General features: G+C 45.5%; 1 protein-coding gene across 1 annotated transcript in view; it reads right to left on the bottom strand.

Moving 5' to 3' along the window:
• Positions 1–14,572, bottom strand: part of LOC149311545 (kielin/chordin-like protein) — a 99,701-nt gene that overhangs the window by 13,214 nt on the left and 71,915 nt on the right. Inside the window, exons 33-44 of the mRNA XM_089526584.1 lie at positions 14,249–14,428; positions 12,713–12,983; positions 12,226–12,311; positions 11,322–11,492; positions 10,644–10,737; positions 9,244–9,417; positions 7,474–7,556; positions 6,923–7,043; positions 6,256–6,338; positions 5,061–5,160; positions 4,593–4,681; positions 2,779–2,881 (exon numbers count right to left, since the gene is read on the bottom strand). Of these exons, the coding sequence (XP_089382710.1) occupies positions 2,779–2,881; positions 4,593–4,681; positions 5,061–5,160; positions 6,256–6,338; positions 6,923–7,043; positions 7,474–7,556; positions 9,244–9,417; positions 10,644–10,737; positions 11,322–11,492; positions 12,226–12,311; positions 12,713–12,983; positions 14,249–14,428 (1,555 nt within the window). The remainder of the gene's footprint in view (positions 1–2,778; positions 2,882–4,592; positions 4,682–5,060; positions 5,161–6,255; positions 6,339–6,922; positions 7,044–7,473; positions 7,557–9,243; positions 9,418–10,643; positions 10,738–11,321; positions 11,493–12,225; positions 12,312–12,712; positions 12,984–14,248; positions 14,429–14,572) is intronic.

The following is a 14,572-nucleotide window of genomic DNA, read 5'->3' as shown; positions in this document are numbered from 1 at the left end:
ACAGTGGGCCCTTGGTATCTGCTGAGGTTTGGTTCCAGAAGCTCCTGTGGATACCAAAATCCATGGCTGCTCTGTCAAGTCCCATTTGCTACAATGGCATAGTAAAATAGCATAATCAAGGTTTGTAATTTGAAATGCATACTTTTTAAAATTATTTTTGTGCTGCAGATGGTTGAATCCATGGATAAAGAATCTGTGTATATTGAAGACTGACTGTAATATAAATAGTATAAATTCCCAAAAGCAAACCTTGATTTTGCCATTTTATAAGGGACACCGTTTCACTATGTCATATGTAATAGAACTTAAACATCCATGGATTTTGGTATCCACAGTGGATCCTGGACCCTAACCTCAGCAGATACCAAGGGCCCAGTGTATAGGAAAGGGAGAGGCCCATTTGCTGCAACATTCATAAAGTATTTTCTTCTATTTAAAGGAGAATGTCTTGTTTTATGCTAGTGGACACTTGCATCAAAAGAAGTATAGGGTCCAGATCTGTTCTGCTTTGGTCAGGCCTCACTGTGAATTCAAGAGGGGTATTAACAAGCTGGAACAAGGGTGACCAAGGGTGCATCTGCAGTTTGGCCCATCCTAGAGAATCCTGGGATTCGCAGTTTTGTGAGGCACCAACACTCTTTGGCAGAGAAGACTCAGTATCTCATAAAAGTACAAACCTCAGGATTCTGTAGGATGGATGTAGAGCTCTGAAAGTCATGACAAAATTCCATTATTTCTACAGTGTAGCTGCACCCCATGCTACAGAAGGAATGGTTTGGATTTGGAATTGGAGGAATGATTTGGATTTCTGGGTCTATTTATCTTATAGAGGAGAAAAATGAGGCATGTGTGTGTGACATGAGAGTTGTCTATAAATATGTGAAGGATGTCATGTAAAAGATGGAGCCAGCATTTTCCACTGCTCCACAGATTACAACCATGGATTCAAACTATTAGAAAAGAGATTCCATCTAAACATTAAGAAGAACTCTTTTACTGTAAGAGCTATGTAACCTCAACATGCAAGTGCAATGTGAAATTGCAACATGCAAAGATGTGAACATGCTTTCTGTGCAATTCGTCTTCCACCACTATGAATACATCCGATGCACAATAGTTACTTTTCCAGGTTATATTCCCCCTTCACAGCCATGACTGGCTGACTGTGACCAGCTTCTCACGTCAACATTTGATACCAAAATGTTTGTATGCAGAGTATATGCAATATCACTGAGTCACTATCTCTACACTAAAGATGCAACCTCCTACTTTGCCCCGTCCTGCGAGTCTACACCTCACAGAATCATAGAATTGAAAGAGACCCCAAGAAGGGCCATCCAGTCCAACCGCCTGCCATGCAGGAACTCACAATCACAGCACCCCTGACAGATGGCAATCCAGCCTCTGCTTAAAGAGGAAGGAGATGCCACCAAAATCTCTAAGGGACTTTGTGTTAAGGAAAAAGCAACATGGGATATACAGTGAATGAAATAAAACATGTATGTGAGAGTCAGGGTGACTCAGCAGAAGCAATTAGGAGCCACACAGGTGTAGAAGGTAATGGAATTAACAAGTCCTGAATGCCAAGGACAGAAATGCAAAGTGGATAATTGAACACACCTGAGAATTGTTAAATGGTCAAGGCTGAGATGATGAAATCATTAATTCTGGTTAGAAACAAGAGAGCCAATGAGAATGGATGTACATGCCCACTGGGTGGAAACTGACAAGAGTGGGTGGTATGATCCAAGGACTATAATAATGACTATGAATCCCAATGTATTTTGTGGGTAGTAGTTGGGTAGTAGTGAGGAGTATTATTGGAGTTGTGTTGGATAGTTTTGGATCTGTATATAGTAGAATAAAGTAGATCTTGTATATAAGACTACTGAGTTGTCTGGTGTCTTGAGTGAAGATACAAGAGCCAGCTGGATCCTGAAGAAGTGGGAAGACTTCTGTGGAAGCAAGAGTGAGAAGGCTTGGAGAGTTTGTCAGGGTCTTCAGCCTATTCTCTGTAACTCTGCTGCTTTTGAAGCAAAGCTTTAACCACTGGCCAAAACTGGTCAGCGCCGGTGCGTAACAAGGTGGTGAGTTCGAGCCAGAGGGTGAAGAGCTACAACTCCCATCATCCCTGACACTTTGTTCCACTGTCAAACAGCCCTTACTGTCAGGAAGTTCCTCCTAATGTTGAGCTGGAACCTTTTTCCTGTAGCTTGCATCTGTAGCTCTGCATCCGAGTCTCTGGAGCAGCAGAAAACAAGCTTGCTCCATCTTCAATGTGCCATTCCTTCAAATGCTTAAACAGAGCTATCATATCACCCCTTAACCTTCTCTTCTCCAGGCTAAACATCCCTAGCTCCCTAAGTCGTTCCTCATAGGGCCTCATGGTTTCCAGACCCTTCACCATTTTAGTCGCCCTGCTTTGGACATATGGCTCCAGTTTCTCAATGTCCTTTTTGAATTGTGGTGCTCAGAACTGGAAACAATTTTCCAGGTGGGGCCTGACCAAAGCAGAATACAGTGGCACTATTACTTCCCTTGATCTAGACACTATACTTCTATTGATGCAGTCTAGAATAGCATTGGCCTTGTTAGCTGCCGCATCACACTGTTGACTCATGTTCAACTTGTGGTCTACTAGGATTCCTAGATCCCTTTCATACGTAGTCATTTCCATCCGGAAATGATGTAGGTGTTATAGGTTGCAAGCCAAAACTTGCTAGATTGAATGAAAAGACAATGATTTCAGTTGTTCACCCACAGGATTCCTGTTCCTACCTTGGCACTCGGCACAACACTGCCCAGGCACCTGGACCTTCACCAGCCCATCCTGGCACACAATGGGCAAGCATTCCTCAATGTGGCACTCGATATGACCCAGCTGAGCATGAGAAAAAGAGGCACAGATTAGAACTGAGGGGAGAGGAGGGGTGTGTGAGGATATTACTATTCAGGAAAGGTTGTGTTTATTAGAGAACTTGAGTCAAAATATGGTTTTGGATGTCATGGATGGTAAGGTAAGAATCTGACAGGAAGGAGTGACAATATGAACTGCTGGGATGACTGATGGTTGGCTGAACATTTGAAGAGCATTTTAAAAAGGGCTATGAAGCATCAGAGAGTGAGAGGCACCCATAAAGAATATGAATCAAATAGGTTAGCGCATGGATACAAGGACACTGTTATAGTGGTATTATTCTATGGCTGCCTCCTGTGAAATTCTGGGATTTATAGTTCAGGGAGGCCTCAGTAGAAGACTAGTAATGGGAAGGGGAGCTATGAAAGAATCAGACAAGATCATGAAAAGAAAGATATACATCTGAGCACCAAAGTTAGAATTGTACAAGCCACTGAAGCTTACGGCACTGGTCTTCAGGGATGTTCCCAGAACGGCCCGGCAGGGAACGGAAAGAGTGGGGGTCGGATTTTACCGCAAACACCAGTCCCTCACTCGTTCCGTTCCCCCTTTCTTCGGTGCCCATTCCGTTCCAGAAGGGAACGGTTTTTGAGAACTGTTCTGAACAGTTCTCAAAAATTGACCCCTCTGAAACGGATTAAGAATGGAAGAGAGAGGGAACGGAATGAGTGAGGGACTGGTACGTGCGGTAAAATCCATCTTCCACTCCTTCTGCACTTGTTTCTGCTCCTTCCGTTCTGAGATCTGGACAGTAAAGAAAGACGATAAAAAGAAAATCAATTCATTTGAGATGTGGTGCTGGGGAAGAGTGCTGAGGATACCATGGTGGCCAAAAAGAGAAAGAAAGGGGTCCTAGAGCAGATCAAACCTAAACTCTCCTTGGAAGCCAAGATGATCAAATTGAGGCTGTCGTACTTTGGCCACATCATGAGAAGGGAGCATTCATTGAAAAAGGAAACAATGCTAGGAAAGGCGGAGGGAAGAAGAAAGAGAAGAAGGTCACATGCAAGATGGTGGCCCTCAGTGAGGGCATGGGCCTCAGTTTGCAAGACAAATGCAAAGCAGTGGAGGACAGGGGGTCGTGGAGGTGTCTCATCCACAGCGTTGCCAGGAGTTGGGGTCAACTCAAGGGTAGATAACAACAACAATAAGAGCATTCTACAAGTCCCTCCCTAAACTGCAAATCCCTGGATTCCACAGGAGGCAGCCATAGCAGGTAAAGTGGAATAATACCACTATTACAGTGTAGCATGATTTTGTCCAGAAATTATGTATTTGTTATTTATTTTATTTGTATACCACCTTTCTCCCAGACCCAAACAGCTTTCCAAATAATACAAATTAAAAAAAAACCCTTAATAACAATATAAAAAACAATTAAAAATCCACACATTAAAAATATATGGCACAAACGGCTCCTGCACATTATTCCCCATGACACAAGGGGCCAACAAGCAGCCACAATAACAGAGACACCGTCCGTTGCACAATGTCAGTATTCAACAGGAGGGCAGTGTACTACAACCACTGTGTAACTATGGGAGTGAAGATTCGCACTACCTATGCCTGATGCAGGCAAAGACTTTCCCTAGTTGTTCAACCACTACAATACTCCCCTTGGCTCTGCACCATGGACTGGGGAAGATTCTCGACAGACAGCCCAACCAGGCCTTACATTGCATGAGCAGGAGACACAGCCGTCATCGCTATCCTTCCAGGTTTCCCCGTCAGAAATGCGCCGTCCCTCAACTTCAATCACACACTCTGTAAAAGGAAGGATTGGGGAAAAGATACAAAAGGTTAGTCTCCTTTTCATGTCCACTGGTGGTACATCTGCTTAAGAGAATTGTATCATGATGATGATAATAATAACAACAATTATATGATTACTATTACTACTTCTAGTATTATTATTGATAGATAGCTGCCCAGCATCACTCTGGTATGCCCAGGTAACAGGGGCAATTCAGGGCAGCTTTGGGACCCAAATACTCCAAGAGCAGCCTGGCATATTCTGGCCAGTGTAGACCTGGCCAGAGTTGTAAGGCCCGGGAAGTCTACTACTACGGCTACAAAACCCTGCATTTGGATACCCCATATAGTTAAATACATTCATTGAGAAAGGGAAGGAAGTGTACTTCACCCTCACAAACTGGGCAGCAGGCGCCATGAGGGGTGAAGCGCTCAGCAGTGGGACAACTCAACAGTGGGCATCCTTGGTGGACACAAACCCAGGTCAGGTCCTGCATGGAGAAGAACAAGAGCCAAAATGGTATTTCACAGAAGTGGGAGGGTGCTTGGATACCATCCCATGACAGGTTCACAGTGGTGCTTCTCAATCTGTGGTCCTCCATAGGTTGCCTTGGGCTTTAGCTCCTACAGTCCTCAGCCAGTTTGGCCAACAGTCAGGGATCCTGGCAGCTGAAATCTCAGACATCTAGTGGACCAAAGATGGAGAGCCACTGATTTAGAGTATGCGCGTCCAGTCCACAACTGAGATGAGGATAAGTTACTGTCTATCTTCAGTAAGAAAAACATAGCAACGGAGAATGTCTAACTCATATCTTGGCCACTGGTGGTCTTCACTCCTCGCTTTCCAGGAAGATGTTGGGGGCAAGATCAGCCTGTCTCTCTAGATGAAAGACTGGCTTGGACTAAAATGGAAATTGCAGAAACACACACACATGTCTAATTCAGTATGATCTAACCCCAGTTTTTGGACCCCTGCTGTCTCTGAAAGTTGCTGATTTCAGGATGAATAAGAACAGCCAGAATATCTTTCCCTCTTCCACTGCTAAAGGAAGAGAAGGAAAGTGAAGGAAAACTGACATTATTTCAATGATTTGGGGGTGCAACAGGGGTGTAAAGAAAAGGTACAAGGCTCCATGCTGCCTACACACCCCAACTTAAGTTGCAGAGGATAAACTTTTCTCTCCTCATTCAGGCTGGACCAGAGGAGACCCAAAGGGTTGCCAGACTAAAAACTGGAAAGGGCTCCTGGACCTTTAATTCTTGTCCAAAGGAGGGAATATCAGGAGGTCTTGCTTGTTACCTTGCTGTATGAGATGCAACAACAACTAAACGTTCAGGAGCCCTCTCCCGCTTTCACGCTGGAGACCCTAGGCATGTCTGAGTCTCCAGTGGTCCCCAAACTCTGGTCTTCCAGATGTTTGGGACTTCAGCTCCCAGAATTCCTAACTGTTGGCCAAGCTGGCTGGGGCTTCTGGGAGCTGAAGTTCAAAACATTTGGAGGTCCAAAGTTTGGGAATCACAAGGGAATCACTCTTGTGTGCACCCAATCCCTTGTTGCCCCAGTGTGCCTTCGAGGGCAGACTCACCTTGCATTGGCAACTGTAGCAGGGCTCATCCGTCGCCAGCACTTCATTGCCCACCAGGCTGGCTGTACAGTTGCTCAGGGCTTCTGCAAAAATGTACAAGCAGCAGAAATGACCGACAGATAGAATGATAAACATTTATACAACACTTTGTTGAAAGCTTCACAACAACCTATAAATTAGGCCGGTCTTGGAGAGACAGCAAAAATAATCCCTGTAGAATGTGGATTGAATTTTTGTTGTTCACATGCATTTCGAATGCACCCAAGTAAGGTTTTTTTGCGGGGAGGGGGATGTCTGGTCTCCCTAATGGTGCTGAAATGGAGTTTAAAAACCCTTTCAACATTTGTACTGTGTTCTCAAGCAGCCCATTGCCCATTGCATTTGCTGTCCCCCCCCCGAGAAACAAAGGCGCCCCAAGCTCTGGGTGCAAGTCTTATCCATTGCTGCTCCTAGGAAAAAAGAACTATAGAAGGAGCCAGTCTATTGCCCCTGTTTGCACCAAGGACAGACTGCCAAGTAGATGCATTTCTTGAAGGGCAACAGCAAATGTGGTGCTACCCAATGAGTTTCTCAGCCATGCACCAAATGGAGGACATTTTGCAATTCCTCCCAGACAGAAGGTGGACATGTAGGACAGGTCCTGGGAAAGGTGGGAGGTAAGACTCACGGGCACAGGAGGGGCAGCAGTGCCCATGCCCAGGCGCCAATATCTGTTCCCGGGGACAGTCCAAGAGGCTGGGACACTGTTTCCGGTAACACTGCAGATGCTGCTCGCCATCAGACATCAGCTGGAGAGAGAAACAGAACAGGACGCATTAGGATATTTTTTAGTACAGTTCTTTCACCCCACATTTCATGTGGGCATATTATTAGCTTTGGCATAAAATTTTCATCAGGCATCAGCTGGAGAATAGAATGCAATGGATCAGAATACCTTTTAATGCCGTCCTCACTCCACAGTTCATGTGTGCATGTTGTTAATTTTTTGGGGGAAATGGGTGGAATCACAGAATCATAGAATCATAGAATTGTAGAGTTGGAAGAGATGCCAAGGGCATCCAGTCCAACCCCCTTCTGCCATACAGGAACTCACAATCAAAGCATCCACAACAGATGCCCGTCCAGCCTCTGTTTAAAGACCTCCAAAGGAGACTCCACCACTCTCCAAGGCATCCTCCTCCTCCACTGTCAAACAGGTCTAACCAGGAGGGACCTCACCTCACAGGTGCAGACTTCACAGGGATCCTTTCCCGGCTGGAAACTCTCACCTGGGCTATACACACGGCCTTCATAAATGCAATCTGGGAGGGAAGAAGCCACAATCAACATTTATAGAAGGATGTGAAACAAAACCACCTTTCTCCCTATTGCCATGGCCTCCCCTTGCTCCACCAGACAAGGCAGACTCAGAGTAGGGAAACTGAGGCACAGCAGCTAAAGAGATCAGATCCATGGCCATTGTGAGAAAGAAACAGCAGGAATAAGAGAGAAGGCAACCAAGGTGGCTCTCTCTCAGAACAAGAAAACTATAAACCTCCAAACCCTCAGCCCTTCATACTCAGTTTTCAACAGTTGGCAGCTTCACATTAGTGGCAGTTCCTTCTGATAACCTGTTTCTCAGCCATTTATGGCTTAAGGACAGGATTTAGGGAGGTGTAGATATCCCAAATTTGCAGGGACCATCCCAATTAATCCTCTGTCTTCCCATTTTCTCAGCTGCTTTTAAAATCTCTTGACTTCTCCCCCTTTTACTGCAAACTGAATTCAAAATGCAAAAGGAGTTTGAACTCAATTAACTCAGCAGGAGGGAAAAAAGAAGAGGCGGCAGAGTCTTGCCCTTCCCAGGAGGCTCGGGCAAAAGCAAACTGCTGCAGCATCTCCTAGTTTGTCTGTCCTCATTAATAGCTTTTGCCATCTTGGGCAAATTCTGATGTTCCGTGGCCACATGTGTCTGGGTTTTCAGCTGTGAAATTTTGCAAGGTATGTATGATGAAGAAAGCCAGTAGTTTGAGTATTGGATTATGGCTCTGGAGACCAGGGTTTGAATCCCCGCTCGGCCATGGAAATCTACTGAGTGGCCTTGAGGAAGCCACACTCTCTCAGCCTCAAAGGATGACAATGACAAACACCTTCTCAAAACACCTGCCACGAAAACCCTGTGATAGATTCACCTTAGGGTCCCCACAATTCGGAAATGACTTGAAGACACACAACAACAATAACAACAGGTAGGCTTCCTAAATCTCAGGGCCAGGGACCTCTTCTCTAGACTTCAGGGTAAGGAGGAGGGATCTCAGCGTTGGAGCGCTGCCTTGGAAAATATATGTGTGTCTGTCTGTGTGTTTATGTGTTACTCATTTCTTAGACTCGCCATCTTATTTAGGCAGGCTTTTGAATGTTACTTATTCCGTGTGTGTGTGTGTGTGTGTGTGTTTGTGTGTATGTAATTGGGGAACTGTTGTAATGCTTTAATGTTTTTAATTTATTTATTGAAACAGTTTTAACTATATTGTGTTTATTTAAGGGTTATGTTTTAACACTAGCATTATTTAATTCTTTTTAAAATGCTTGTAATTAATGCTTTAGTTGTATCCTTTGTAAATTATTGTAAGCTGCCTTGAATTCCATTTTAGGAGACAGCCGAGATATAAAACCAATAAGCAAACAAACATACAAACAAACAAACGTTTTTAATGCTTTAATATTTATAATTTTTTAAATGAACATTTTCCAAGCTCTGCTGCTTGTTGTCATGTGCCTTCAAGTCATTTTGGGTGTATGGTGACCCCAAGTTGAACTTATTATGAGGCCTTCATGGCAGGAGTTGTTCATTGAGGCTGAGAGAGTGTGACTTGCCTAAGGTCACCCAGTGGATAGAAGGAGAGAAATATCCCCCCCCCCCTCACAAGGCATTAGTTTCTCCTTCTTCCACCCCTTTCCTGTCTCCATGTGTCCTCACCCTGGTCCCCTTCCGTTCTTTCACCCTACCTGCGCATAGTGGGCAGCACTCCCCGGGGACTTTGATCTGATTGGTGCAGGAGCTGATGCAGATGATCTCAGCACAGGTTGCGATGCCATCCACGCACATGCAGGCCATGCAGGGGATGGAGGAGGACAGCCAGCTGGTGCCATCGGCACGCTCTCGGCCTTCGTAAGTGCAGCCTATGAAAAAGGGCAGGAAGAAGGGTCAGACTGGGTGTGCCTTGCTTGGAGAAGAGAAGGTTAAGAGATACTATGGACTTTATCACACGTGAGGAATTTCTTTTAATGTCAAATGAAAAGAAAGTGGGGCTAGAATGCATTCACGTGAATTCGCTAGTTCAGCTAATTGACGTGAATGAGAATTGTGTTCGAACTGGCTTCCCATTGCCCGAAAATAGCATGCCATTGCCTGAATTTGTGCGTGGTAGTCTATCACGCAGTAATGTTAAACTCCATGATTGCGTTCGGATTGCCATTGGATTATACTTCCAATTTTCCTTGTCTGATAAAGTCCTATGATAGCTCTATTTAAATATTTGAAAGGATGTCATATTGAGGAGATAGCAAGCTTGTTTTCTGCTGCTCCAGACAAAAGGACCCGGAGCAATGGATGCAAGCTACAGGGGAAAAGGTTCCACCTTAACATTAGGAGGAACTTCCTGACAGTAAGAGCTGTTCAATAATGGAAAATGCTGCAACCATTCTTTTGGGCCTCCCAAACAGTGTGCTGCTGCATATTCTATGTCTTCTTGATGTACATCATTTTGGAATTCTTGGATTTGAGTGGTATATACAGTACTACCCCCATATCCACAGGATGGTACCCATGGTTTCACTTACAGACATCCAAAGAATGATGTTCTCTCTAGGCATTTTCTAGGCCTTTCAACCTGATACTATAGCATGCTTCTAGAGAAAGTTGACCATAGAGATGTTCTCTCTAAGAATCTCTAGTTTCTCCAGCATGACTGGAAATCATTCATTTCAATAGGATTTACCATGATCCATGCTTGTGCATTTCCATGGCAGGTTCAGGAATGTATGCTCTGCAGATATGAGGGTTGTACTGTAAGTATTTGTCTGTGAATGAGTGCCAACAATGAATGAATGCCAGTACCACCTCCAAGAGAGAGATGGACACTAGTTAAATTTATGTGAGTATTTTCTGAGATGAAATCTTTCTGGGCATTCTTTTCTATGAGTGCCTTCCTTTTTAGTAGATGCCACTTGAGAAGACCCCAGGGGACTGGCACTGGGGCTGGGGAAGAAGGACCTTATGCCCGTCATGATTTTAATGGGGTCACTTGATTCAGTATTGGACTGTTTGACTAGTATTATTCAAAGGGGATGGATGGTAGTGGGTTGGAATAGGGGGACATCTTCGCAGAGTCAGGGTTTACAGACACCTTTACAGCGAGGACAGCAGACCCCGGGCTCTGTCACTGGGTGGGAGCACGATGTTGGTGGGCACTGGATCATCTCGCAGCGGACATTTCCATCCTGCAAAGGGGGAAAGCAAGTAGTTTAGGTTGTGAGCTTCCTCTCCTTCCTGTTTGCAGCTCAGACATCAAACAATGGATCCTTCCCACTTCCCAGCAGAGCCTTCTGATCAGCTGAATATGCAACTGCATGGTGCTTAATGTGCCATAATATCCAAGCTATACCTATCTTGTTCGAATGCAGAGGGCCTGTCTTCTGTCTCTGAGCAGGAGGAACTTTGTAGTTAACAGTACCAACCCAGATGGTTTAATGGGGTTCCTTTCTAACAGTCCCTTTAGTCAATACAAGCAATAAGGGATAGGTCTCTTATTGGGGCTCACAGCTGGACTTTTCAAGCAGGGACCAGAATGGAAATGAAGTCAGAAAATGAGTTTGTTGGTTGATTGAAAGCTGGGAAGAATGAGGTCTTGCAGTGGTGGGATTGCTCCTGGGTCTTCTCACTCCCTGGGCTTCTGATGAGCCAAACAACTGAAGGCCATTATAGTGTCCCCTCTTGGGGTGTGTGTGTGTGTGATCACCTCTGCCTGGCATCAGTTCATAGCGCCCACCACTGGAGATAGAAATTAGGGCAGGCTGGCACTCACCTGGCAGGTGCACTGGAGGCAGGACTCTGGCTTAAAGGCCTCCCCGTGGGCATAGCGTTCTCCTTCAAAGAGGCAGTCGTGGCAGAGAGGGCAACATTGCCCAGGACCTGGAGCTGGGTGGGAGCAGAGTGTCTCTTCACAAGGCACAGCCTCACAAGAGGTCTTCCCACTCTGTGGAGAAATGGAGAATGAGGAAGGGGTAGTCTTTATCTATTCTCTTTGTCTGTCTGGCTCCCTTCCTGTCTATCCATCCATCCAGCTGTTCATCTATTCACCCATGCCTTTCTTTACCTATCTACCCATCTGTCCTCCATCCATCCCCATCATATCCCCCTATCCCAGCCTATTTTATCCTTCCTTCTGCCCATCCATCCATCCCTGCTCTTGCTCTCTCCTTTTCCATCCACCTCTCTCTCTCTCTCTATCCATCCATCTCCTGTCTTCCATCCATCCCTATCCTCTCCTATCCCATCCTGTCCATCCATCCATTGTTCTACCTACACATCCATCCATCCATCCATCCATCCCCCTCCTCTCTCTCTCCATCTGTCTTCCATCCATTTCTATCCTATTCTATCCCATTTCTTCCCCATACATCTTATCCATCCTTCTATCCCTACCTTGATCTATCTATCAATCCACCTCTCTCTCACCCCCCTTCTCTCTCTCTCTCTCTCTCCATCCATCTATATCTATCCTATTCTATCCATCGATCCAACCACATACACACAAACTGGCATGTGTGTAAGTATATCCAAACACAACTTGAGTGGTGTACACACAGGTAGTCAGATCATCCCCCTAACCTTTAGAGGGAGAGAGCTGTACCAGAATCCTTTGTTGTGACCCATTGGTTCCAGTGGGCAGTGGGACTGGTAGAAGAAGCCCAAGCAGAAGGTCTTACCTGACAGGAGCACTGCTGACAAGGGTCCAGAGACGAGAGCCACTGTGAGCCTTCAGGATACTCCTGGCCTGCATGCTGGCAAACTGCTGGCAAGGGGGCAGAATGAGGGAGAGATGGATTAGGACTCCTCCAAAGGCCTGAGACCCCTGGATACTCAGGCAGAAAGGGACCTCTTGGATTCCACCCCGCATCCCATAAACCACAGCCCTGCCAAAAGGTACCATGGGCCCAGGATATCTGAAGGACCATATTCTCCCAAATGAGCTTGCCCAGATGTTGAGATCTTTGGGGAAGCTCTGCTCTCAGTCCTTCCATCCTCAGAGGTATGTCTGGTGGGAATGTGGGAGATGGGGCCTTCTTGGTGGATGATCCCAGGCTTTGGAACTTGCTTCTTAAAGAGGCTAAAACTGGGCCCCGTGATGTTCTTTCATTCTGTGCTCCTGACTCACAAAAAAGGGCCATTGTACAATATTGGTTGGTTTCTTACCTGGGCACTGGGAGCAGCACTGGCCTGGCATGCGGCTGGGATTGGTACACAATGTCTGGGGACACACTACTGGGACACAGAGCACATTGCCACGCAGGCAGCTACAGCGTTTGCAGGGGTTGGAGGATGAGGTGAAGGTCTGTCCATTGGCATAATCCTGGCCCTCATAGAGGCAGCCATCACAGGCTGGACAGCAGGCAGGTGCCAAGGGGGGCATGGGGTGAGTGCACTGTTGTGGGCAAGGCTTGGGCTGGCATGTGACAACTTCAGCCTGGAGAGAAAAAAAGGAAAAGGAGAGGAAAAGTGGAACAGAGTGGCTGCTTTGAGCTGGAGATGCCACCAGTTCTGCACTTCTCCAAGCCAAGTCCTGACTCATGTTATTGCTCTAATGTAAAGTTTATTGGTGGACAATGGATGTAGCAGAAAAGCATCACATTTCTTTGGCTGATGCATTCCATCATCTCCTCATAGTAAATGGCATAACTGGCATCAAATAATAATAAATTATTATTATTATTTTATTTTCTTAAACAACTAATTCTACCCAGACTTCCCTATGGGAAATCAGTATGCAAAGAGATCTCATTGTGCCTTTGAGAGTAATTGAAAGAAACAAGCTGGTAGCATGAGCTTTTGTAAACTTGAGTCTATGAAAACTCAAGCTATCATCTTCTTTCTTTCAGTTAATCTCAAAGGTGCTACGTGATCCCTTTGCATACTGATTTTCCAGACTAACACAGTGATGTCTTTATCTCCTATGGAAAACTCTGAAGATCTTTATGGGATTTCTGGATTGATGTGCACAAGGCCACTGAAAGATGGACTTCCATGGGTTATATAGTGTAGAAGCGAACAAAGAAAATTAAAGGGAATCTGGAAACCATGCCCTAAGAGGAACAGTTTAGGGAGCTGGGTATGTTTAGCTTGGAGAAGAGAAGGTTAAGAGGTGATATGATAGCCCTGTTTAAATATTTGAAAGGCTGTCATGTTGAGGAGGGAGCAAGCTTGTTCCAGACCCTTCACCATTTTGGTGGCCCTCCTCTGGACGTGCTCCAACTTGTCCACATGCTTTTTGAATTATGGTGCCCAGAACTGGACACAGAATTATTCCAGATGAGGCCTGACCAAAGCAGAATAGAGTGGCACTATTACTTCCCTCTATCTAGACACTATACTTCTAATTTATCTAGACATTATACTTCTATTGACACTATAGTTCTAGAATTGCACTGGCCTTTTTACCTGCCACATCACACTGTTGACTCATGTTCAGTTCATGACCCCTCGATCCCCTTCACATGTACTGTTGTTAAGCCAGGTGTCCCCATCCTATATCTGTCCATTTCATTTTTCTGGATAAGTGTAGTACTTTATATTTTTCCCAGGGGAAATTTATTTTGTTAGTTTTGGCCCAGCTTTCTCATCAGTTCAGGTCATTTTGAATTTTGACACTCTCCTCTGGGTTCCCAAGGAAGCTGAGACAAAACCACCCATCAGCCCACCCCAGAGAGCGCCAGCCGCTCTTCCCTCACTCACCTGGCAGGTACAGGTGTGGCAGGCATCCAGCGGTGAACTGAAGGCCTCCCCGCTCTTGTAGAGCTGTCCATGGTATCGGCAGCTGCCTGTGCATTTGGGGCAGCATTGTCCAGGTGGAGTGATCGGGTTCTTGCAGGAGACAGGTGGGCATGGCGAGGGAAAACAGGTCACGGTGCCACCCTGTGGGACCAGGAGGGAGAAGGACCTTCATTGACTTACAGCTTTATGGAATTTATGGTATTTGTGGAACATATTTATGGAATATATGGTATTTATGGAATGTATTCCAGGGGTCATGAATCCTTCTGGTAGGCTACGGCAGCA

The sequence above is a fragment of the Sceloporus occidentalis genome, unplaced genomic scaffold (genome assembly GCF_023333645.1).
Source record: "Sceloporus occidentalis isolate IW3139 unplaced genomic scaffold, rSceOcc1.0.p SCAF_5, whole genome shotgun sequence".
Classification (NCBI taxonomy): domain Eukaryota; kingdom Metazoa; phylum Chordata; class Lepidosauria; order Squamata; family Phrynosomatidae; genus Sceloporus; species Sceloporus occidentalis.
Note: the sequence above shows the minus strand (reverse complement) of the source record. Positions and strands in the feature narration are given on the sequence as shown.